The sequence below is a fragment of the Amphiura filiformis genome, chromosome 4 (assembly GCF_039555335.1).
Source record: "Amphiura filiformis chromosome 4, Afil_fr2py, whole genome shotgun sequence".
NCBI lineage: Eukaryota > Metazoa > Echinodermata > Ophiuroidea > Amphilepidida > Amphiuridae > Amphiura > Amphiura filiformis.
This window is the reverse complement of record NC_092631.1, coordinates 26495906-26523364: the sequence shown is the minus strand read 5'-3', so window position 1 is coordinate 26523364 and position 27459 is coordinate 26495906. Positions and strand designations below refer to the sequence as shown.

The window sequence follows — 27459 nt, the reverse complement described above, 5'->3', positions numbered from 1 at the left end:
GCCATGCAACAATGTCACGTCTTTTAAAATTGTATTAAAATAAAGATACAGGGAAATGATTACATGAATTCAGTTTATTTTGAACATTAGAAGTTGTTCAGTTTATCTCAAAATGATTAGCTCCGCTACACGTATCCTCGATTTTATGTCAAACATCGCAGCGACGAAATGGGCTATTCCAGAAAATAGATGCACACCCCCTATAGAGGAGTTCGGATATCCAGACTTTTTGTCCAGTCATGATTGTTGGAAATCCAGACTTTTTAAGTGTCCAAAGGCGAAAAAATCCAGCAGAAAACTATAGTTCAAAGTAAGAAATCCTGAATTTGAAAGTTCATTTTAGACATTTCCGTGATTTTTCCTTCATTTAATTGGATTTCCAAGCTTTTTCAAGCAACATTGACAACTGGAATTCCAGTCGTTTTCAGAAAGCAGACTTGGAAATCCAGACATTTCTTTGATTAAAAATGTACTCCTCTATAGGGGGTGTGCACTTATTTTCTGGAATAGCCCAATGTTAAGAAAACTTCTGTACACATGGTACAGGCAAAAGTTCATAGCCAAAAAAATCGCCTATTTGCAGAGAACATAGAGAATGTGAAAATGATATAATCGTGCTATTAAATCATGTAATCGGTGAAGTAGTCATGGTATGGTCACATGTGATGGGACTAATCGTTAGAGACAATCTGGATAAATATTGTTCATTTATTTTGTACTATATAGATACATTAATACAAAAATATATATTTTTTACTTTACAAGTTAATCTAGATTTTGAAAACATGAGTTGCATTGGATAGGCCTGTGTGTTTTGAAAGAATGAATATAAATTATAAATTAACAAGTTTGTTTTTGATAAAATAACATTACACATTGATTGTCCTTACTTTCTTGGATCCCACCCTTAGACACGGATCCTCAAAACCATAGTAATTAAGGTCAAAACAATTTTTGATTATATTCCCGCGTCGTGTACTACAAGCAAATTGTACTCATCACCTGTGTACGTCTGCAATCATAGCATGATATGATCATTCTATAGAATTACGATCCAGGTCTGTAGGCCTATCCATGTTCTTTGATATCTGGTTGAATGCAGAGGTACCACTTGAACGTACTAGTGCAGTGCGATCAAAAGATATTGCTATCGTTGTTAATCCTGTTACATCATCACACCGATGGCGAATGAAATACGGTACCGTCCTCTGAGCGTTGACCTACAGGCTACCTTCCCGGGCTACCTTCTAAGGACGTTTTCGGTATTTCCGATACCTTCGCATTTCAACATACCGACAAATAGAAAACATCTGGACTCGTCATACATTGTCTTGGTTTGTCGTCATGCACGAGTCTTCAGAAGAAATACCAATGTGTACACCCAAACACATCCACGCACCACAACCGCAATCATACACCCAAACACACCACACACGCCCACCTTACCCACCCTCACACATACTGCTGCAGGCAATGGAATAAAGTCAATATGCGCCTTTTTATATCAATATAGTACTGTTTATATTCGAGAAAATTCAGTCGATCCACAATATAATGCGCCTCCAGCTGTTGCGGGGAGAGGCAGTGCATCATAGGAAAATGTCGACATCCAAAGCCCGCGGAATACGAAATTACGAATACAACACAGGAATATGTCATTGTGTGTTTAAATGTCAATATAATTATGTTACACGCAAATGCACACTAAAAACCCGTGAACGATAATTGTAGTAGATTCATTTCATATCATTGATCACTAATATCACACTCGTGTGAAAATCTAATGACGGCTAGGAAGGCGATGTCAACCCTGGAGGTTAAAAGTTGGACTAGCAAGAACAACCGTTGGCGGCGCATTGTATTGGGAATCCCGAGAATTTTCAACAATTACCAGTTAACATGATTTAAGGGCGAATATCTTCAATGCTTTAAAATGTGACCAGATCTGATCCAATCAGGCTAAAGTTGGCAATAATGAAACTGAGATATAGGCAAAAAGTGAGGAGAAAAACAAAACAATTAAAAAAAACATTAAAAAATAGACATATAAAAGCTTCATAACTTTGCAACCAAGTATTCAAGAGACCTGGAGAGTCAATATCAGTAGGTATTGGGCAAGTTAGTAATGGTAGTACTAGTAACTCAATTTTCAAAATTTCCGACTTTGGCTTGAATGGATCAGATCGGGTCACATGATTATTGTCTTTCTTTGGGACTCTGGAAGACAAATACCTTCACTGACCCAATTATACATGAGAAACATGATAAACCTTTGCCGATGTCTTTTCGTCGTCAATACCCTGAAAGCCTTCGTTATGAAAGCCATCATCAGATACTGGAAGACTCTCATTGGCAACAATTCCAACTTGGCTACTACTTGATACCAGCTGTACATTACGATTATAATCATCGGTATCAAGTTTGAACTTCATGTCTTTTGTCTCATCTTCCATTTCATCATCTGCAGGGCCGTTGTAAGTCCAAAGAGACAGTAAGAAACATGTCAAAGTCACAAATACGACACCGAAACCGATAAGGAAGAACTTCCACGCGATCCCACTTCCGCTGTAGAGAAAACACGACCCTTCTGCTCCTGTGCAGTCCTGCTGCCAGAGAATACATGAAGTGTCTAAAGCTGCACCAAAGGCAATAGGCCCAGGAATTGTACCTGAAAGATTTTTTGGAAAAAAGCAAGATTTATATGGTGTTATGTATCTACTCGGGAAGACGGTACATTTCATATATATATGTATATAGCTAAGCATTAACAGGAAAATCTGATATAAATAGAAAACTATATATTATGCTGGTTTCATACTACCCTGCCGCTTGCCGCTGAACGGCGTGGCGCACGCGCATTGCAGACAAATGGACACAATAGAGACTTGTCATTGGTTGAAACGCCCTGCCGCTTGCCGCAGCGGCAAGCGGCAGGAAAGTATGCTGGCGGCTTTAGCCTCCAGAAAGCTGATAAAAAAGCACCCAATTAGTCGATTGAGGATAGAGATCATTGAAGACCCAGTATAACTGTGAAGGTGCGTACTAATACAATTTTGTATTTTAGAGAAGGGTATGTAGATTCAGAGTCTGCGGTGTGCAAAGAGGGCACCTTTAAGCAAATTGAGTTATTGAGGTCAAAGGTCACATGGGGATAAAATTTGAAAATACATTATGACATTATTTTAATGAAATGTGTCGTATATATTACCATTGTTTTGAGGCTAGAATTGGTTGAAATTTGGCTGATTGGCATGATTTTAGCCATAACGTCCCAGTTGCTTTTTGGCGAGGGAGAAGGAAAGACGGAGGAAATAAAGAAAGAAGAAGATAATACTTTTTCGGGTGCGGTTTTGAACCCGCGACCCTTCTGGTGCCACGCCCTTGCACTGGCCTACCTTGCCACGGGGAGTAGCTTGCCCGGCAAGCTTTCCGTCGCCATACGGTATGACTGTTCGCATGATGACGCAATAGCATCACGTGGGATACCTGCTTGTACCTTTCTGAATTGAGGTTTTTTGATGTTTGGTACGGTTAGGGTTAATATTAAGGGAATTTTAAGGGGATTTCTCGTATGATCGATCCGCCCCTGTGTATACACTAATTATTTACTTACCTAGTACTCGTATGAATATCCATTGCACACCAACCGCTAACGAACGCTGAGATTCTGGCACGCACCTGAGAACAATATTGAATGAATCGTAATTTAAAGCTTATTTAAAACAAGTTTTGATTATATCGCGCTGCACTAGTACGTCCACGCGGGACATATCAAGCTGATCACTCGCACCTGTAAGATTAGTATCTTAAGAGCGATATTGTATTCAATCTATGATTGCAGACATACACAGGTGATGAGTGCAACCTGCTTGTAGTGCAGCGCGATATATTCAAAAATTGTTTTCACAATGGTATTTAATCCGGTTATTTCGTCACTTCGCCGGCGAATTCGTACAAAAGGTAAATTACTATTCATTTATTGATTATATTTAAGAATAGCATGTGACATTTACAAATGCTGATGTAGAAGACCTGGGGGAAAAAGCCTTGAAATTCATGCCTAACGAAGAGCAGAACGAAACTAAATTATTTAAAACAAACGAACAATTAATAGTTTGATCAGCTCGTAATCGGCGGGAATTGTTAGGCTTTTACCACTACGCCGAAAAGTAGACCTACGTTAAGAGTGATATAGTTGACCTGTCCAGTCTATATTGTGCGTTTTAAATAAGAAGGTAAAGTATATGACCTGAATTAAAAATTCGTGATACTTCTGGCGAGATGTCACAAAACGATCCTCGAAATAAAATATATTGGTATCAATCCGCGATGTTATAAGGCCCGCCGATTACGAGCTGATCAAACTATACCTCAATATACATTCGACGCCTGGGATGGCCGCTAAGAAGTGAAATGTCATCAACAAGACAGTTCCAACGAGGAAGATGGGCAGCAAACTACAATCACTGTCGCATTTACCCGCTGTTACTGTTAATGATGTATTGGTAGGGGCTAGCTCCAAGCAAGAACAGTCTGAAAAATGCTTTACAAAGATGGAAACATACGGATAGTTAAACACTCATAATGATCGCAGTATAGTAGCTTCATAAATATCAACTTAGGAAAGTAGAGTTTTCGATAATGGACTCTTTTTTAAGATACTGTATCAAAACAGTTGTTGTTGTTGTTGTTGTTGTTGTGTGTGTGTGTATGTGGGGGGGTCGGTGTGTGTGTGTGTGGAGGGGTTTCTTGGGGGGGTTACTCTCTGACAAGAAAATTAGTATATTTTCGAATGGTTTAGCAATTTATATATACCTGTGCGTCTTCGGTTCCTTGAGTGCACCCAGCAAAACAGGGATCGAAGTATTCCATTCCATTGTCTCCGCATACTGGGTTGAATTCTTTCCTTGTACAGCCACAGTTAGAATTGCAGTCATTTATAAGTTGTTCGTCCTCAGCAAAGTTTGTCCTTGCAGAAATAACATACCGTAACAAATATTGATCAGGAAAGCATTTTATCTAATTATCTTTTGATGACAATATTTTGGATGCTAGTGTTTGAATAAAAGAAGTTCTAAATTTGTCATAATTTTGTGAGAGAGTAGTTATGTGTTTCTTAAAACATCAAACCAAGATTATGCATTAACTCATTTGCTTCTGTATAATTAGTTCTCGGAATACGTTGTCTCTGCTCTTTGCTTATTTATAGGTCTGAATGATGATTGATCGCAAAATTGATGGAAATTTGATTTCAGTAAATTACATGTTGGATGACTTTTGCTCTTTAGAGGATGCTGTTCTGAGCGTAGGATTTCAAGTCCAGAGTCCCGACTCTTCTGCTAATAGTTAAGCTTCCTTTTTCTAACGTATTCATTGACTAACCTAGCGACTATCATTCTGTTTTTACTTTTCTTTATATTCTTGTTGAAACTTACATGTTTCCTTCAAAGTCAACATTGACTCCAACTATCAATTCCTGAGAACACCTGACGAGCATGGTCGTCACAGCTACCATGGTACAAATATTGGTAATGCAACTAAACTTGACCATGCCACGGATTTTGAGTTTCCATCGTTTGACGAGGTAGCCACCTAAGATGGTCCCGAAACCAGCTCCGGGTATCGCACATATACCTGACATGAATTAGAGGTTTTATGTTAAAATGCTTGTTGTATATAATTCAAAACTGAATAGATTCTTACCAGAAATGACCAAAAAATGAAATTTGAATAGTTCATCTTCGTCGAGAGGGGATAATAATCAGTAGACTTCGGTTGTATATATAAAATCGCATTTATAAATGCGCACGTGACCAGATGGCCAGCGCCATATTTGCATTACATCACTGTCAATCACTGAAATGGCGACCATTGAAGGAGTGGCTACAGTTGTGACCTTGTTTCGTGGCTAGCACTGGCATGGAACATTGGCTGGAGGTTCGATGCTATAAATTTGCAAGGATAAATCATGGATATCGAAGGATCATGATTATTGCACAGCACCCCCATGTACAAACATAACTAATGTTTATTTATTTTTATTTATTTATTTATTTATTTATTTATTTATTTATTTATTTATTTATTTATTTATTTATTTATTTATTTATTTATTTATTTATTTATTTATTTATTTAATTATTTATGTACTTAGGCGACGAAAAACGAACAATTTTGAACAAATTGGGAAACAAATTTTTCCTGTACAAATGAATGCCGACCCCAAATTTCGGAAATTTTAGGATAATTTTTTTTGGTATTTTCTCAAATTGAAATTTATTTACAGATTTTTGTGATTTTTTAGGTTATTTAAAAAAAATGAAAAAAATACCAACCGACCGACCGACCCTACTTGAAAGGTCCGTCCGCCCGTAGAACAGGGTTTTTTTTCTCGCCCTACTTATAATTTTTATAAATATTATTTGCCCCCCCCCCCCCTTTTCCCCCAAAACCACCCTCCCCCTTTTACACTCATAAATTAATTGTTTTTTGCTAACTTTCCCCTTCCGTGTAAAGTAAAACTTTATAAGCCGGTTGAATCAAACTGAACAAAATTGACGTATACAATTACAATATAATACCATGACAATAATGTGTATGACGAGATCTAACTTACTAGCTTAATAAACCTCAAACCATGCATCACATACGTGATTGTACGTCAAATTGTCATATAACGTATGAGCGTGAGTCTTCCTCAACATCTTCCAGCCGGGATGATTAGATCATACAGTCATCTACGTGTTTATACTCTAAATTGTACGTCAACATGGTCAAAGGGTGTACAGAACACCGATTTAGCATGGGGGGACACAAAAAGGTACTTAAAAACACATTTTGAATTAGTTTTTTGTCAATTTTTGATGTGAGCATCTGTGATGTGATGTGAGCGAGCGAATGAGTAAGTTATGGTTGAGGAGGTCGGGCGGGGACATCTGGCCTATTAGTTCGAGAGGGTCATTATTCCGAAAAGGGCTAAAGTTATAGTTTCGTCAATTGACGTTAAAATTAGAGTTAAAATTAGGGTCAGGGTTATTGTTCAGTGGCGGCACTACGGGGGGTATTTATCGTGACTCCCAAGTAAATAAATCCATGACCCATTCCTTCCGAAAAATGACAGCCCCTAAGTTCCCTATCATCACGTGCAAAATTATCAAATAACATCATCGGCAGCTACTCAGTTCTGACCTTAATGCCAGTAAGAATCACATTTCGTCATCAATATGGCCAATTGCCACGCCCATTTAGCACGGAAATAATGAAATATAAGTTTTTAAATCAGCTATATCTAGCTTTTCCGTCATTAATTTTTTTTTCCGTGATGGAAAATCCAAATAAAGAGTTTATGTTTCGGGTCAAATTATTTTCCCCTTTGCAATCAATGCCACTATTTTGCAAAAACAATTTTCCTTGTAACATGTCATTTTCATCGTTGAACACGGTATCGCGACTTGTAGATGTCACGTGCGCATTTATACAGCCTGTCTCAAAAAAAATTGTGCAAGTGAAAAGCGCCCTCTAGGGTAATTAGAAAATACCGATGTGACATATTGCTTATATCATCGTCAAGGGCGTAGTCTTAGCTATTTTTAGCCGTTTGTTCTGTTCAATTTGCTTGTTTTAATCTCGAGATATGTTTAGTTAAGGACGAAAGCGTAAAATCGCAATTGTGCCACTTTTACTAGGGAAGAGCCCGGGGGGAAGAGCATTTGTATGAGCTTGGAACGGTCCATGGTTTTCCATGGATTAGCATGTGTTCCTCACGGACCAACCTGGGTAAACAAACAGTGATAGCATCAAGTTTATCAGGAGTTCCTTCGTGAAATCAAAAGAATGCATCAATGACACAATACAAAATTCTTTTGACTGTTTTTACTGTTTTATCATGATGCAGGAATGATGATTCTCGTTTCCACTTAAAAGATATTAAAAGGTAAATAAATATTTCACATTATATTGTAAAAATTAAATACATGTGCATGTCAATGATTTTATCATGGTAAATACTGTTCTCTTAGTCACTTAAGACATGTTAAAAGACAAACAAAATTGCGCACTTATACATGTTATAGGTTAATTACTTGTTGGGAGAGACATTAGACAAAATAATGCACGCGTGCTGATGTTGATGCGCCTAATGCATGCGCCCCGAAAGGGGGAGTGCATTAGACGCATCAACATCAGCTACCATCGATTTACATGTACAGCTCTCTTCCCTAGTAAAAGTGGCACAATTGTGATTTTACCCTTTTGTTGTTAAATTAACATATCTCGAAATTGGAACAAACAAATTGAACAGAATCAACGGCATTTGAGAGCTAAGACTGCGCCCGTGACGGTGATGTAAGCATTATGTCACAACGGTATTTTCTACTTGCCACAGCGGGCGCTTTTCACTTGCACCCTTTTTTTTGAGACAGGCTGTATATGCGCATTTATATATATACCCGAAGTCCACTGATAATAGAACCTATTCAAATTCAAATGGATAATCTTGTGAAATAATGAGTCTGGGGATCTTTTCAATTTAATTAGTTGTTAAAATAAAACAGAAACCATTGGAATTGATAAGATTGTCGGTTCAAATGATAATATACCTAATCAAAATGAACAACATATCTTATCATTACGAATAGTTCGGGATCAAAAATAAGTGAGTAGGGATTTTATTCAAAAATATGTGAAATTAGAGTGCACATAATTATTTAGAATGGCAAAGACCTTTTTTTTACGTTGGCCGAAAAAAATTGTGCCCAAAAAGATTTTTTGGGGGGGGTTCTCCAAAACTGAGCATTTTTGCCCAAATTTGACCTCGCAGATGGATTCATCAACTCTTAACTTGCATATACTTAAGACCAACAATTTGGCAGTTATGAGGGCAAATTGTGTCCATAATTCCAGGGTTAAGACCAACCTTACTGGGATTTTAGTTTCTTTATAACAAGGTGCCTTCCCGGGTGCCTTACCAAAAAGAAGCGACGCATCAGCGGCAGTTAATCCAAACTGTGTCTCGACAACTTTAGGACCGAATGTAGAAAATCCACTAACAACAAAACCTTCACTACAACCAGCAAGAACCAGAAACACGAAAGTAGGATTCCTCACTAGATACATGACCGCGCGGGGGAAATCACTGAGTTTTTCACCAAAACCGGGAGTAGTTGCGTGGTCAGTGTGCTTAGATTGGTGGGCCTGGTCTACTTTAGCTCCTCGAATCTCTTTGGTGCCTAAAAAAAAAAAAAATCAGCGCGAGATATGAAGCTCAAATTTATGTAACAAAAATCATAAGGCATGACAGCGAGTGTGCTGTGTACTGTTTATCTTGACAAGAGCAGCAACATTCGGTCACTATAAAATTGTATTGGCATCTTTGGGCATGAGTCTTTCACACGCGCATACGCATGATTGAACTATTTGCTTGCTTGCTTATTTCGGGTGCTTTTATCGAACCACGACAGCTTTCCATATCCTCCTGCCCTGCATCGCCGTTCCCAGGTCAGATGCTTCCAGCCCTGTGTCTTGCTTGAGTACATCAACATAATTATGTAAGGGTTGGTCTACCAGGGTTTCTTGTTCCATGTTTGGGTGTCCAGTTTATCAGGTTGGCGACAGGTTCACATTTGCTCCTGAAGTAGTGCCCAGCAAAGCGTGTTCTCCTCTGATCTTCTCTGAGAGTCTTGGAAGGTCTTCATGAGCTCTTTGTTGCTTATGTGCTGCTTCCAATGGATGTTGTACACTGCCCTAATCAATTATCAATCACCAGAATGATTGAACTAAATTGTCAATATACCGTAAAATTCCGTCTACAAGCATATATATGCCTCTAAACGAGGTTTTTTTGACACAAGAGACAAGAGGCAGACACTCTCAACAAAAACGTTATTTGGAGTTTGAACAACTATATTACTGATAAAGGCGGCTGTACAAACATGTATATTTGTAAGACCAACCTATTGCAATGTTTTTGAGAAGGGTATTGGCCTTTCATATCTTTCGTTAAAAAAACCCTAGTTTAGAGGCATACCGTAAACGTTCGCCTAATGGCGGTCTGGATTTTATAGAAATAAGAGAGCGCCATCCTTGCAAAATCTCAACAGCATTAAGGATACGTGTGGTTAGAGTCTGCACGATAATGATTCAGAAACGTTCGTGACGTGATCAAACAGTTAGGTTACTTGGAGCGTGATTATAGTGGCTGTATGCGGAAAGATTATATTGCAATAACAATAGAGGTTATCCACTTTGCTCATGTGTGACTTCTAACAAAAGGTGCTGGTTCCTGTAGTATACCTCATTCAAACCAATTCAATGCACGACCTCGGAGTTACCTGCATGACTTTGGCGGGCTATTTTGAAACAGTGATGATTGCACATGCAGGTACTTCTTTTGAAAGTCCTAAACAAGGTATAGCAGTCGCTGATAGGATATGCAGATTATACAACACGGATAACCTCTATTGATTTTGCAGTGCTTATACGCGAATATACGCTGAATAACGTATAATCTGGCTCACTATAAAAACGCTCTAGGTTAATTATTACTACTAGAGTAGTAAATGTTTTGGTTTTTTTGTGGGGGTGTGGGTGGGTCAGGTATTCTCTCTCAAAAATTCAGTGTCCTTAATTTGCAGATCGATTCATACCTAACTCATTTTGGTACATCTGCCATTGTATTTTTTTTCATAGTGTGTGAATATTCTTCTGTTCAAAATTACACTGTTTTTTTGTCTGCCCCGTTAGCTCAGTCGACAGAGCGTCTGAGCGTGCGCCTTGAATGATACAGGGTACTGGTTCAATTCTTGATTACTGACCCTATTTTATGTGAAGAAGTGTGAATAGATATTTATGTCCCCATTTTTGGAATGAATTATGATTCGTTTTTATTATTTTTTTAAATTATTTTTTAGATACATAGTCACTACAAAACATGATTCCAAACGGCAATGAAAACCGCGGTGGGACCAAATTTGCTACACCTGGTCAGAGAGTTGATATTCTTGAGAGGGCACTCTATTCACGTCGTTTCTTTTCCAACGCTAAAAGATCACGAATTTTGGTGGTTTGCAAATGAAAAGTGTCCGCACTATCGATTGATTACGTAACTGTTATGAATAATTTATTAGGTTTTTCAATGCAATCGCCTCGACCCATTAATACATATTATCTGTATTATCAAAGTACTTGGAATAGCAATACGGTGAGTTCATTGAACTACGCCCTAATACTGATGGAGTTTTAATGGCGTTAATCCTCTCCATACACAGATGAACAAATACAATAGATGAAGGTCAGCACGTATGACCTCCTGCGTGACATGTTATATGAGATGTATAAAACCTGAATATCATAAAGATCAGTATTCGTTTGTGCATATGGACTGCACATATACGATGCTAAATATTACTCATTATATATTATGACAAATATTGGTATTATGACAATACGGTATATACATTGTATATAAAACGATTAATAGATCCTACTATCATGGCGTCAGGTCAATGGTTCATCATATCAAATTATATCAAAATTTTCATTTCTTTTTAATGAAAGAATTAAGGTTTTCCACTGCACGGGGGCCACAAGGGTGATACTAATTTAATGCTATATTTATAAATTGAATACGTGTTCCCGATTGACTCTATAGCGATTTCACAGAAAAGGTATTTCTAGTACAATGCAGCGTCGGACTCTAGCTGAGAGCGTAGTAGCCTAAGTCATGGACTCCAAGAAAGGCTCTCCATACACAAATGAACAAACACAAGGAGGGTAGTCTCCTCCGTGGCCAGCTTGATTTCGATGGAGCGAAACCAAATTGGCTGCGGAGGAGACGGGTCATTTTGCCATGCAAATTTTTCAGTGTCAGGGCTCTGACCTGGTGCCTATCAATGCGCAGTCCATATAATGGTAATCGTCTTACACGTAAAAGTTAAATGACCAAGATAAATCCTTTGCAAATTATAATCCTCACTGTTTCATATTATGTAACTATACAAAGTGTATTATTTACTTTCTTGATTTATTCATTATAATAGCTCAGCCGGGGTTTTTTTTCTTTCATTTTATTAAAAGGGTTGAACCCTAGTAGACCAGACCACAGAGCATATCCATCAGACCACGAAGTGGTTGCGTTACTCCGTGGTATCGGAGTCAAGCAATTTTTGTAGGGCGATCATAATGATCCAGGTTCAGAACTTAATGCGTGATATAGTCCATATAATGATAATCGCTTTATACGTAACCAAAGACTGAACTATAATGAAACATCCTCCGTGTAGCAGTTTTAGACAAAAGCTTGGGATTATTAGGGCAGAGGTTATCTTTTGAATCTGTTTATAACCACTGAAGCATAGTCAAAGACACTCGAGCGAATTCAAAGACTTGTCGCTCGCGACAAAGGAATCTGTGTGCAAACATGTATAGAGAAGTCGGTACGAATTTGATATGTGAGGATTTTATGGGTTTTATACTATTTAATAAAAACCGTCGAACTTAACAATAATAATAATAATAATAATAATTAATATTGCTTTCATATAATTTCAGGGGAGAACCCATTATGCCATAGTAGTTACTCTCCATATTAATTGTTAAATACAAGAGAAACAAAGCAAAATGAAATGAAAAGAGATAAAACCAACAGAGAAACAAAGAATCGTGAAAAAAAAAGACTCACACAAATTAAATAAATAAACAAAAAACGATATAGACAAAATCAACAGAATAGAGAAAAAGTACCTAAACAAATAAAAATTAACAGATTTTAAACAAAAAGAGATACCATTTCCCCAAATCAGAAAAAAAACATTGACAGACATTCTAAAGCAAAACTGTCAGAAATTTCTGCATGGGAGACGATCTAAAGTTCCCTCTGTCCTCGTCTGATGCTCTGCTAACTGTGCCACTACGTAATAGGTGAATGATTACCGCATTATCATATCGTTGTTTGACCTTGGTCATAATTGAATGTGTCGATAGGTTACACATTTTAACTACACGCGCCCTTAATTTTCAGTGATGATACTGGGCTTTTACAAGGAGGGCGCTCTCTCATTTCTATAAAATCCAGAGCGCCATTAGGCGAACGTTTACGGTATATACTTCTAGACGGAATTCTACGGTATCCCAAAAGGCGCTCGGGTAGCATGAGTCCCTCGGTGACGGCAACATCCTCATGTCCGCACGTCAGTTTCAATGCACCACGTGGAGATGAGATTAATTAAGCGACTCTCTGGCCGGAAGTGTGACATTGTGAAAACGTTTGATCATTTTGCTCAACCCACCTGGAAATTCTGACGGGAAACCGAAGAGTGGCACTGCAACTAAAACAGCAATAACACCTCCGATGAAGAATCCCAACCACCACGCCCCTATCCACCCGGGATCATTTGGTGTTATACCAAGACTGAAAAGTGTTAAAAATTGAAAGTAACGGTATTTAGTAAGGTGATGAAGTTCAACACGGTAAAACGTGCATGTCATATGGTCATCAAGCATGGTCCCATTGCCAAGATTCGAAGTTGGCAATCTTTGAAAATTGTTCGTTCTCCTCAGTTGAGTGGATATTCAAAAAATTATGTAAGTCTCTGGCAATCACAACAATATGCCTTATATGTTAGAGAAATAATTATCAAGCACGAATCACATGATTTTATTTAAAACAAACTCATACTGACCATAAAAAAACTAATTTAAACAGCCGTTTCTCAACACGCTGCGATATATTCAAAATTCCCGGGCGCCGACTGTCTGGTGGAATGACGTCATGGTTATTTGCACTCAATTGTCGTCAGCCTTCATTGAATACGGGCATTGCACTAGACAATGTCGGCGCCCGGGAATTTTGAAAATCGCGTGTTGAAAGACGGGATGTTTTTATTCGTTTTTTTATGGTCAATATGAGTTTGTTTTGAATAAAACCAAGTGATTTGTGCTTGATGATTATTTTTCTTACAAGGCATAATGTTGTGATTGGCGGAGACTTCCTTTAAAGGAAGGTGGTCCGACGATTTTCACTACATTTTTTAAAGTAACAAAGGCAAGTTATGAAAATATATATGTTTGGAAAGGAAATAATAAAAGGAATTTAACCGTATCTTTGGAAACTAGACTTTTCCTGCCAATTTGTGAGCTACCAACTTCTACATGATAAAAAATTGTATAATTATTATTGTTCTAGAGTCAAAAATGTACTTGCTACTTTCACAAAGTGATGAAATTTGGCTTATTTGTCAAAATATGGTGGAATTATATTATCGATTTTAGCTCACAAATATTCGTTAAAAGATTAAAAATGAAAATATATTGAATAAGTAACGCATACTTCTAAAGCTACTCAGTTGTATCGAATATTTCGTCAACCTGCTACGCTAATTGCCTATGTCATTTTTTGTAATTTTGAGAACAAAGAATAAAATGTGGCTCAAGCATGCATCAGTAACGTAATCACCCTAAGTTTTTCCGGATTTTTCCTTTCATTTGTATCATTATCATTTATTCTTGTGCAGAGATTGGTGAATAAATATGTTTAAATGCATGCTTTAACCATATTTTGTACTTTGTTCTCAAAATTACAAAAAATGACTTAGGCAAAAAGCGTAGCAGGCTGACGATATGAATAAAAAGTATAAGCTGTGCCTATATAACATACACGCTTTCATTGCTCTCCTTAGGTAAATCAAAGTAAATTGCCCGTCATTCAGTGTTTTCATGTTTATGATTTAGTCACCTGTCAACGTCGACTAATCCAGTATCGGTATAGATGTTTAGAAACAATCCACCAACTATAAATCCAATGCCTGGTCCTATCGTTGCCAGTCCGTAAAAGATGCCTGTAAAATATCAATATTCGATCAAAAGAGTAACAGATGTACTGTAAACTTTATTTTAGAAAATGTAATATGGGCAATTCCCTATCATGTAATCAAAAAAGCCCATTGAGGTTTGTTTACATTAACATATGGTTAGTCATTTATGTAATCCCCGGATATCAAAATGTTGTTTAAATTTTACCATTACCTGTTAGTTGTGGAGAGGAAACCATCTTAGGGTAGTCCAGTGCATTGCTTATGGAAATGTATGAATTAATTTCAGAATATGATTTAATGTTTTAATTAAGGATGATGTGTCGCAAGACTGGAAAAACCAATATAGTTTTACTACATATCTAGAGACAAGAATGAAATAAATTTCATTGTTATTTCATTGTTACACACACACCCCCCCACCCACACACCCGTCCCCCACACACCCACACCGATTAGAGGTTGGACCAGGCGGCGAATGGCATGATCGAGCCGGCAACTTGTGATTCCACCCGGCCGTATGGCATTTTCCATATACTCGGTTAGTTTTGTGGGGTTCATTATCGAACCCCAAAGGTTTTAGCTTGTATTTATATTATTTATTAACATAAGCCTATTTGTTTGTGATATTTCAAGCGTTTTAAAATTTCAAAATAATCCCATTCAATTACTGAATTTAGAGAATGCACGGCGACCACCACCTGGGTTGGACCAAGCGGGAGGGCATTTTCCCAAGTACAGTCAAATTCGGGGAAATTTCGAATTCAGGGAAATTTTATATTCTAGGCCAAAAAATTGCCACTGTATACTCTAAAAGGAAATGTTCGGCCGCATGCAGCAATTTACCCCATTGCCTTGGAGGGAAATATCTCTGGCACCATCACTGGATATTGAACTAAAGTCTGCACAAAAAGTAACTCAGCTGTTATAAATACGCCTATAGATTCAGAACTAATAATTGTTTTCACAATATTTCAGCATAAGAAGAAGGATGATTTATTTACGCGCATTTTGATACCCCATTTGTTCAATTTTGACAATACAGCAGTGTTTTTAAAGAAAAATACCCCAATTTAAAAGTTCCAGTTATTTGTATTGATTTGAAGTAAGCGCGAAGATAATGGCGGGCTTTACGTGTTTACAGTGCTGGCATTATAACCACTGATAGCTGTAAACTGCAACTTTTAAATTCGGGTATTTTTCTGTAAAAGCACTACTGTGTTGTTAATATTGAACGACATTTAACGAATGGGGTATCAAAATGCGTGTAAATAAATCATCCTTCTCTCTATGTTGAAATATTGTGAAAACAATTATTAGTTCTGAATCTATAGGCGTATTTATAACAGCTTTTTGTAGGCTATAATTACCCATATACAGTGCAGATTGGTGCACCGTAACACTCTCATCTATCAATGTTACTCCAATGCTGTATAGAGGAGTAACACCTATTCCATGAAGCACTTGTGACAAGATGAACACGTAGAAATAGTTGGATAAACTTGAGTCAACGCACTCTTCTGTCGACTCATCAGTAACACAGACAAGAGAACCTGATATACTTGTATGTAAGCCTGTTGTAAAATGAGGTATTCCAAAGACCACGCCACCAACTGCAAATATCACACAGCCAAATGCTATCCATCTTGCCTGCATGGGTAAATAAACAACTGATAATACTTAATAAACACTAAAACACGTTTATTTTTATATTTTACACATAAACGTGTAGGAGGTGTTGCATACGATTAACACCCAACACGTTTATATCACCGATATAAACATGTAAAAAGTGTTACTAATCCATCAATAAATCCTTCTATAAACGTGTTATAGTGTTAATCGTATGCAACGCCTCCTATACTTTTACGAGTATAGATTATAAATATAAACGCGTTTTACTGTTTATTAAGTGTTATCCGTTGTTTTTACAGTGTAATAATAATGATAATTATAATAATAATAATAATAATAATAATAATAATAATAATAATAATAATAATAATAATAATAATAATTAAAAAAGAGAGTTTTTTACAATGTTTGTTTGATATAGTATTTTGTAATTTAAAAGTAGCGTGTCATATGCCGCCATTGAATTGATCACTTAGCACCAATAAAGTTGATAAAATTACCCCCCCCCCCCCATCCAGCACATGAAATTTGAGAGAACTCAATTCATACATTTGAATGTTTTCATATTGTATGGGTCGTTTTCGTTATATTGAAAAGGTGGTCCATTAATGTGCCAACCCCTTTTTTGGCTTCCCCCCCCCTTTTGTAATAATTTCGGTTTCTTGTCTTAAATTGCAATTTCATTTTCAACTTTTTCTTACCAAACTGTTGCCACGATTGAATTAATTTTTGCATGCCTTACGCCACCCTTTTCCCTCAAGTGAACTTGGTGCCCTATCTAACAATAAAAAAGTGCACTGAACCATACAAAGGTATGTATTTGTTGTGTGACATTAATGATTGAATAAACTAAAAGTTGCGAAAACTTATTAACCCATAGGCTATGCATTCAACCATTTCACTCAAATACTTTGACGCGCTTTCGTTTTACCTCAATTTTAACGTTTTCAGACATTTAGAGCTATTTGGTGAGCAATGTTATGCTGTGTTTCTATGGAATCTCCCGGAGAATGTGGAGTCCCTGGTATCATGGCGTAGTTTTAAAACAGTAGGAATGAGGACGTTGACGTTAGCCAATTTCAACAGTAATACACTCTAATTTAGTACTTTTCATTTTTTGAATAGAACCCCTACTCATTTATTTTTTATCCCGTAACTATAAGTTTAGATGAGACATACTGTTCATTTTGATTAGGTTTATCCACTTTTTTCGTAATTGACCACTTCGCTGCGATTGGCGGCGTTTGACTCTGCTGACTCTAATTATGCCGAAGTTAGCTAATATAGGCTAATAGAGTTCATTTTAATTTGTCAAGAAATTAACCCAAATTAATTATGCGGATTAAATTTATAATATATAATTTACATCTTTGGCCTTGCTTTCAGTTTTCTTCTTATTAAACTCCGGTCTAATTGGAGTTAGCAGAGTCAACGCCGCCAACGGCAACGAAGTGGTCAATTACGAAAAAGGTGGATTATCACTTTGAACCAGACAATCTTGTCAAAATGAATAGTTTCCGTTTTATTATTTAAAGTATTTATTCCAAATTGACAAAATCTTCAATTCATTATTTGACAAGATTACCCATTTCATTTTGACAATATTCTGTAGAGTACGTACCCCTCTGACTAACTATTCAAATGTGATTTTTGGTCATTTTTGACAAGACAAACTACTCAAATTTGATAAGGGACATTTTTGACAAGAACCAATTCATTTTTAAATGACAAGGCAATCTTATCAAATATTAAGAAATCTTCTCATTTTGATGAGAATATCCGATTCATTTTGAAGAGAAATCTTTGAGATCCTCATCTGAATAGTTTCTACTCAAAAATGAGTAGACCGTTTTAAGAGTGTAACACGCAACATACATGATTTTCATCATAAATTTCAGACATCTTTTCAAGAAAAAAAAAAACACAAAAAGAGAACAAATAGGATTTAAAGCTACATGTATTTTACAACAGAAAAGGCGTAAGGATTTTCTTACTCTGATTTTACGTACCTTGTGTCCTCGTCCTCCATAATAACTCACAAATATTACTAATGTAGCGGTTGCTATGTCGTAAGAACTTGCTATAAGACCAGTTTTTCTACTCGGCAAATCAAATCTCTTTTCTAACGTTGATATCACTACATTGATTAAACCATTGACGATGAGGCCCTAGAAAAGAGAAATAATATGATAACATTTCGCAAATGCAATTAGTAAAAGTGAAATTTATGCGCAAAAGTGAGAAGAAGCTAGGAATAAAAAGTCAATTGTCATATTTCGCTAGAGTGCTTAGTTCTTGAGTTATAGACTAAATAAGGTCAAATGTCAAATTTCTCACGCACAGAATTAGCCAAATTTTCAAAGTGCGCCGATTCGAAACTTGTCTTTAAATACTCCTCTCGGCACAAAAAAGGAAAATAATTTATTTGATAAATGTATAACTTCAGAATCGGATGAAATCATGAGTCAAATGCTATGCTTGTACACAGTTCTATTGGACAAAATTGCACTAAAATTGTGAATTAAGAAACAGACTGGGTACATTGTAGTATTGGTGTGTTTCAAAGATGCCCACTATCCTGCATCCTATTTCTGGCTGTCTTCAACTTAGGTCTTGATCTGCTTTATAAACACAGCCACCTTGGGTACCGTGTGAGCAACACAACCACCAAATCCTCTGCTAAAGCCTACGCAGATGATATCACACCAAAAGCTTATAAGATTGACAAAAGTTGATCAACATAGTCAATGACTTCCTCAGGTGGACACGCACCATGAAAGCCAAACCAATCAAATGCAGGTCGCATGCAATGAAGAAATTCATCCCAAACAGTATACAAAGACGAGGAGGACAGAAAACTCGGTATGCTGCATACGACCCTAAGTTAACAATTGATGGAGGAGAGATTGCTAACATCCACAGTCAGTCGGTAAGATTTCTTGCCAAGTTAATCTTTGAAGACTTGAAAGACCATGCCATCAGACAATCCGTGAAATACAAACTGGCACATATGCTAAAACAACGGACAAGAGCAAACTCAACGGTATCATGAAGATGTGGTTCCACAACAACACAATCATACCCAAACTGACATGGGAGTTCACCATATATAACTTCCCAATTACGTTCGTAGATAATCTGGAGGCTACCTACACCAAACACTTGAAGCGATGGGCTGGAGTAAGCCGATGCACCAACAACACCGCCTTGCACCGAAGTAGGAAAAGATACGGCCTACAGCTAAGAGGCTCACCACTTCTGTGATGTGCATGCAGGTCACCAAGTAACATCTCAACAAACACTCTATAGATGGAAGCACTCAAGCTCTGTACAAAGACTGTCTCCAAAAGAAGGCAAAGCAAGTCAAATGGATTGGAGTCAAGGAACTAGAGCAGAGAGAATGGCACCTGCATGATACTCTGATACTAAATGAGATGTACAGAGGACAGACAGATAGAGCAGGCCTTGGCTTTAGAAAGAACCAGAAGCTAATCAAAGACATGAAGCCGCAGGAACACAGAAAGTGCTTGACCGGTCTTGTCAAAGATGTGCATGAAGATGATATGTTTGTCTACCCATATGGCTGTGCTAAGCAGGGACAGTGGCTCAAGTGGGACTCCGCCATGCGAGTTGACACATCATGACCAGCTGCCAACCACCACGAACCTGAGATTATGGGGTAAGACCAATCTAGGATCCTGCCAACTATGCCACCACAGCAACTCCATATCCAAAATGGCTGCAATTTCTCATTGCAAAGTGGTCGATAAAACTGGCGTCATGACCAAACCTTAAAAGCCATAGCATCTGGTGTGATGCCCTTCATCGCTGAAGCTAAGCAAAGGAAACAACGTATGCCATGCCAGACAATACAAACTACATCGCTACTATCGTATTCCGCACTACAGATGATACAGCCTATAGGAATTACCCAGCTTTGGCTCTTCCAAAGAAGGAATGTACAAGCATCCTACAAAAGGCCAACGCCTGGGAAGTCCTAATGGATGAAGAACACAAACAATAGCCTTCCCTCCCCAAATAGCAGAGACAGCTAAACGTCCTGACATTACCATCTAATCTGAAAGGACAAGAACAGTAATTATAATTGAACTCACTTTTCCAATGGAGGAGAACCTGTCCAATGCATTTGCCAGGGAAAAGTGAAATAACAAGACCTTGTAGCTGAGTGCAAGAATAGAGGTTAGTGCACCCACTACTTCTCAATTGAAGTAGGACGCAGAGTCTTTTATAATACCTCACTGAGCAAATGCTTTGCAGCTTTGGAAGATCCAAGTGGTAAGAAAAAAATTAATCATGGACACAGCCTCCAAGACTGCACTCAGAGTTACAATCATAGAATTTACAGTTAGCATCCTGGACAACCGATTCTTTTGTTATGCAAGGCTCACTCAGTCATTTAATGAGGCAATACAAACGATCGAATTTGGTGTTGAAATGAGCTAAATTTTTAGTTACACCTTTTCGATGTAAAATTAATTTTCTCGGCCAAATGAAAAGCAATCATTTTCATTTTTCAGTAAATGTCAGGAAAAATTGTAGTGCTTGATACTGTATTTTTTTCTTCAAATTCTAGTGTTAAACTTAGACGTGAAATTTAGTCATTTAGTGTAAAATTTTCGATTTTGATAGGCTTAAACTCTGCCCGCGAGCCTTTTTTTGGATCAACCTTTTAGCTTTTCAAAGTAAGATAGTTCGCTAATGAAGGATTTTTCCCAACTTTCTAACGCACATCACCGTGAGCGATATATCATAGTTTTGTCAGAATTTGCGTTTTCATTTCACCATTTTTACTGCCGGCTGACCATTTTTCAAAATCAACGCGTGAAATCTAAGGCTAATACTAGCATTGTGGATCGATATCCCTGGGTTTAATAGGAATACCGGCATGGCTACAGTGTTGCTAGAACTTCAATATAGCAAAGAAATTCCCAGGCCTATAGCGCTCCTGCTGATCATGTTTAACCAGAACACTCAATTGGGGATTTGGGCTACCAAATCGCTGGTCGGGCAATTTGCTTTCAATGGAAAATTGACCTGGATAAACAACAAAGGAAATATCGATTATTTCTGCTGGTTGCTCTAGAGATAACTGAGTTTGACATTTTCGGAGCATGAAGGGAAAAAGGGTAAAACAAAAACGGAAATTCTAACAAAACTATAACATATAGACCCACACGATGTGCCTTACAGGGGTGGGAAATATCTTTCTTTAGCAAACTTTATTAGTTTGAGACGCTAAAACATGAATTCCGTAAAAAGCTCGCGGGCGAATTCAAGGCCTATAAAAATCAAAAATATCACACTAAAAGACACAATTTGATGCTTAATTTTAACACCAGGATTAAAAAAAAAAAAATGTATATCCAAGCACCAAGTTTTTAACTGACATTACTGAAAAAAAAAAAATTATTGCTTTATATTTGACCGAGAAAATTAATTTCATAGCAAAAGGTGTATCTCTGAATTGTGCTGATTTTAACATGTATCGATCGACTTTTAGCGCGACTAAGCATTTCTAAAGAATCGGTTGTCCAGGTGGCTGACTGTTTAGTCTTGGGACAGTTTAGGACCATGAACTAAAATTGATCCCCCTTCCCCTCGTAACAATGTTGATCGGGGTCTTATCATCAGGCTCCGTGTTGGACTCTGCAACATTGATTGGTGGGGAAGGGGAGGGATATGACTTGCAGGAGGGTTGAGGCTACACGTAGAACATTACTTGAAAAACATCCATCAAAATTTACGTGACTGGGGATGAAAACAATGAGTGCAATTGACAACGTGTCCCAACACAATATTTCTATGATTGTAGCTACGTTATCTGGCTATGCCGTCAAAACAAAGCATTCAACCAGATGGACCTAACTTCACCAATAAAGCACTTGGAGGGAAGAGGGACGGTTGCGGGTGAAGGCCTCTCCAAGGTGACGCCACTCTGTTTATTCCACGTTTTTCTCATCCAGGTTACATCAAGAAATTTTGTAATTTCATCCCTCCATCTAACTTTATTTTTCTGAATGTTGGTTTGCTGTTTCATTTCCTTCCTCTTCTTGAGAAGCTTTAGAGTGGTTTCTGAGAGTTTTTATTCCTTCTTTTTCACTTCCTTTCCAGCTACTTCCCTGGCACAGGTATCGGTTGTTTCTGATATGGCTTTGGACTTTTCAGTAAGATCCCATTCCTTCATTGTATCTTCCTGTGCATCAAACTTGTTCTGTATGGCTAACTGGAACTCTAGTCTTCTTGCGCATTAGCTTGGCTCTTTCCAGCTGCATGTTAATGTGGATCTTAGCTCTTACTAATCTGTGGTCACTGCCTGTGTTGAATTTCTTTAGAACAGATACATCTGTAACAATGTTGCTTGTCTGAGAGGACGAAGTCAATTTCATTCTTGGTTGGGCCATTTGGACTTCGCCATGTCCACTTCCGAGAGGGTTTCTTCTTAAAGAATGTGTTCATGATTCTAAATCTTTTGTTGACAGCAAAGTCTAGAAGTTTGTATCCTCATCCTCTGTCATTCCTTTCGCCAATGCCAATGTCAAAACTACCTGCTCTCCAGCTCTCTGGATTCCCACCTTGGCATTATCTCCCATTATGATTGTATGGCTTGCTTTGTCTTGGTTGAGAAGGCCATTTATTTCTTCATATACTTCATCACTGTGTCATCTTTATGGCTTGTGGTTGGCATGTTTCTGTTGGTTTGATAATTTGATGATCATCTGTGCCACTCTATTAGATGTGCTCTTATAGCTTAAGACATTAGCTGTGAGGTCTTTTCTTATGATGAATCCTACTCTAGCGCCAAGCGCCACCCTTTTCTGTGCCTCTGTAGTATATTGTATTCCCGCTTTGAAGATCATATAAAGCTTCTCCTTTTCGTCTTACTTCGATGAGTCCAATGATGTCCCATTTTATGTTGTCTAGTTCGCACAATCGATCATTCATTCATATTTTCATTCATATTTTATTTCCATAAAAATCAAAGACATTACATAAAAAATAATATATATAAACACGATACATATGGAGGAAAAGGCTGGAAGACCAAAAAGGCCTGAAAGTTAGCCTTTCCCTGAAATCAAATGAAATTAACAAAATAAATCAACATTACATAACATAACCAAAAGACAAGGGAAGGGGGGTGCTCACGGAAAAGATTAATTATATTTAGAGATCAGTTTTGTTTTGAATTGATTACGGAAATGTTTAACAGATTTTGAAGCTTTCAGACTTTTATCTAAAGAATTCCAAAGAATGGGACCTCTTGTACGTATGGCATGATCAGAAAAGACTTTCTTATTTTTGGTTAGATTTAGGTTATTTACATATCGTGTCTTGTAGTTATGTATGTCAGAACGTTTGGTAAAATAATTATCAAATGAACAGGGCAGCTCATCACTAAGATCAATTCATTTCAGGTTTAAGGATGCCACAAATAATTGGTTCCACTAATGTAGTAATAGTAATATAAAATCCCAAACCCATAGCGCCATGCACTACTTAAGATTAAAAAATTTAAAATAAAAGTATAATATTCTTTTTTTTATTTCATACCTATTCGTATACGTATTGGATATAACGGGATACATAGAGAAGTTGAAGGTAATATCTTCTGGAGGTACATTGTTGCCACTTAAGTTGAGAGTGACTGTATATATGATATGTCTGGTAACTGACCATGAGCAGGCCTCGTATATCGACTAAAATGCCAAATGTTACGTTAAAAACGGAAATCCGATTTTTATGATCATTGTTTTTTATTTGCGGATTTAGAGTCTCACTAATGGTATTCCTTTGACAACTACGTACCTTGACATAATCCGGGGGGTAAGTTTGGTTTTGGTAGGGACGTGCCGCTGATAATTTGAAAGTGGACCCATAAATATACCAATTTTTCAAGAAATTTGGACCCATTGATATACCAAAAGTCACAATTTTTGGCCGAATTTAACCCAAATTGTCTTAGCTTTTACAAATTTTCCCAAAATTTTGGCTAGATTAAGGAAAAATTGGGCTATTTTCCGAAAAAATTGAGAACATTTTGAAAAAAGGACCCATTCATATACCAAAATAGGCTTTGAAAAAGGGGTCATTGATATACCGAAAGGCTGACAATGCTACCCATATTTGCGAACCCAACAATAAGACCGTCACATAACATTCATGTCACTCCAATGGGGCAATGTGGAACGAATTATAAAACACAGTAGATGTGCGGTACTTAAAATACTAGACCACAAAAGAACTTTTCGTAAAAGCATTGATTATGTGTCTGGCGGGTTACTTTAAGGTTAACAACTATTTTAAACTGTTGCGATTTGGTAGTTCACAGCACACACCGACATCGCCTGGCTAATAATTATTTGGTGCAGCAGTGACATTAAAATGAATACACGGGATCGATACACGTGAATTGCTATGCACGATTTTGATATCAGACGAAAATCTTCGGATACTGAGTTAGAAAATATCTCCCGTAAATGAATTTTTCTCAAGAAACCAGATGTGGTCTCATACACTTTAAAATACGTGTTGAACAGATATTATAGTCGTTAGCGTGCGCTTTGAAAATTGGCCGTGCGCTTTGAACTCAAAATTTGACCAAGACTCTCAATTTTATATTGCGTTGGTCTTGTATGGACTACAGCGCGCAGCAGGCTATAGCGGCACTCACTCAAGTGGAGAGAGTATAACCAATGACCGCAATGTCGTATACAAGCTTGCTCACAGAGCGAGAAATCAATTACCCCGTCTATGTCAGTAGCCTTAGTCAGGTCACTTCGCTAATAATATGCATCTCATAAGGTCCGAATAAAATGGTCATGGGTGGCTGTGGATTCAACCTACCATGGCGATTTCTACTATGAAGATATCGGGGCGATGTCACTGTGCAGCATCTTGCGAATGGCAGTGAGCTTTGGCAAAAATTGCATTGATCATTTCATAGCGAGCGTGCAGAAGAATTTAAATATCACAGATATACTTTTTAGGTCCTGTGGTTCTTGAGTTATGTTGTAAAGAGGGCTGAAATAACAACCCAGCAAACACAAAAACGTTTTTAAAACGTTTTAAATAAGTTATATTTTGGCTTTTGGTTTAGGTAAAAACGTTTTAATAACATTAAAATGTCGGGTTATATACATTTTTGTAAAGGTCATGATAACGTTTTAAAACGTTTTGTATGAAAACACACTACAACAATATTTTTAAATGTTTTCAAAAAATGTTATTGTAAACTATTTTTGCAAACATTTGTGCCAAATATTGTGTCAATACTTAAATAACATTATGATAACATATTTGAACCCCGGAAACACAGAAATGTTCTTAAAATGTTATATTCAAAACCTTTTAATAACATTTAAATGTCGGGTTATATAAAGGTCATGAAAACGTTTTTAAAACGTTATTGAAACTATTTTGGGCAAACATTTTTCGCAAAATATTTTTTCAACCCCAAAATAACATTCTGTTTAGAATGTTTTGTATCAAGTTTTCAAGAATGTTTTTGGAATGTTATTAAAACGTTTTTATACCCTTTATATAACCCGACATTTAAACGTTTTCTGTAAAACATTTTTGTTTGCTGAGCAGTAGATTTTCAAAAAATGTTTTTTAAGTTTATGAAAACGTTTTATACTCTTAATATACCCTTTATATAACCCGACATTTAAACGTTTTCTGACAACCTTTTATAACCATTTGCGAATGATGTCGAAAACGTTTTGTGTTTGCTGGGAACACTATCGTAAAACGCACATAACTCATTAACAATAATAAATCAAGCAGGTTTTCAAACTATTTAATTTGTAGAATGAACTTTTACCAATCATCAAGGTGTTGTTTTTCACTAATATATTGATTTAGATAGTGAAAATGGAATTTTTGTTGTTGCTTCGACCAATAATACCTAGTCTACCTTTAAGGCTACTTTACACAATCTATTTTACCAATGGAGCCGCATTTTTCCCATTGCGGTTCCACTTCCACGTGCATTTTACGCCAGTGTACCTTCAGTAAAATAATATAACCATATATCAAAATAAGGAATACTTGACAGGCCACAGGTTTAAAGTTACTATACACAAGTAGTTATGCGTTACTACAACACACAGGCCTGACTATCAACATAAGATTGTGCAAATATTTAATATGAAAGTGTGTGAATATGATAATATTTCATATCCAGTGCCATATTTCGACTGCTCAACTGCCCTGTGAACATTTGTCATTTCACGCAGTATATTGTACTCATAAACACATGGTAGCTACACATGGCAGCTATAATTGCACTTAACCACTTCTGGCACTGAACAGTCGATTTGTTCGGCACTATAACTATTGAAGGACTTTGTAACAATACCTGCATAAAAGCGTAGAAGGACATAAACACCAATAGCCAAACAGGTTTATTGATTCTTTGCAGACATTCTGGCTTCCATCCACACCATCCATATCGATGATCAACGTTGTCAGTAGTGTCTTCTCCACCAGGTGGCTTCACCGTTCCATTGTCACCAGCTTCAGAAGCTTTGTCCTTTCCAGATACTGTCCGAATCTGTGGATCACCACCATCAGAGTTTTGATTTTGTTTAGAATCCTGGTTAACACGTGTTCCTTCCATAATGTATAGAATGATACAAATTAATGAACATATGTTCTTATTTCCTTGACGACAAGGCTACGGCGGCGAAGTCACGTTTTTCAGATGATGCTCAATATCTACTGCAATAGTGATTGCTACATGCGTGTATAATGTAGGCATAAACATTCCAAATTTCAGTTAATACACTTTCAACCTTGAACACAAAATACCATGTCAATGGCTTCCAAGATTTCAAGAAGTATTAATAATTTTCAAGCCTTTTATTTCACTAGTTCAAAAGAATGTCATGCTTTGTTTGCGCTGACACAGTGCGATCAGCAGACTGAAAACAAACGCAGTACGTAACGTACCCGCATTGCCGTCATTTAGCCGAATGAGTGACTTTTTACCTCGTTT

The 27459-nt window shown here is 37.2% G+C and overlaps 1 protein-coding gene across 1 annotated transcript; it reads right to left on the bottom strand.

Annotated features, from left to right (window-relative positions):
* Positions 1–56: 56 nt before the first annotated feature.
* On the bottom strand, positions 57–27459 carry LOC140150745 (solute carrier organic anion transporter family member 4A1-like). Its single transcript, XM_072172844.1, has 11 exons — positions 26821–27459; positions 18449–18607; positions 16175–16454; positions 14729–14831; positions 13284–13405; positions 8967–9227; positions 5436–5634; positions 4816–4969; positions 4371–4543; positions 3614–3678; positions 57–2668 (listed from the first exon to the last, which is right to left on the bottom strand). Exons 1-11 carry the CDS (start codon positions 27079–27081, stop codon positions 2247–2249), a joined length of 2199 nt encoding a protein of 732 aa, XP_072028945.1. The 5' UTR covers positions 27082–27459; the 3' UTR covers positions 57–2246.

Bases quoted from the DNA above. Each gene is read 5' to 3' on its own strand.
- LOC140150745 (XM_072172844.1), bottom strand. From the start codon at position 27,081: ATGGAAGGAACACGTGTTAACCAGGATTCTAAACAAAATCAAAACTCT. The intron at 13,406-14,728 runs GTGACTAAATCA...AACACTTTTCAG, and splicing joins GGATTAGTCGACGTTGACAG to TCTTGGTATAACACCAAATG. The intron at 5,635-8,966 runs GTAAGGCACCCG...AATTCATGTCAG, and splicing joins TGATGCGTCGCTTCTTTTTG to GTATATGTGCGATACCCGGA.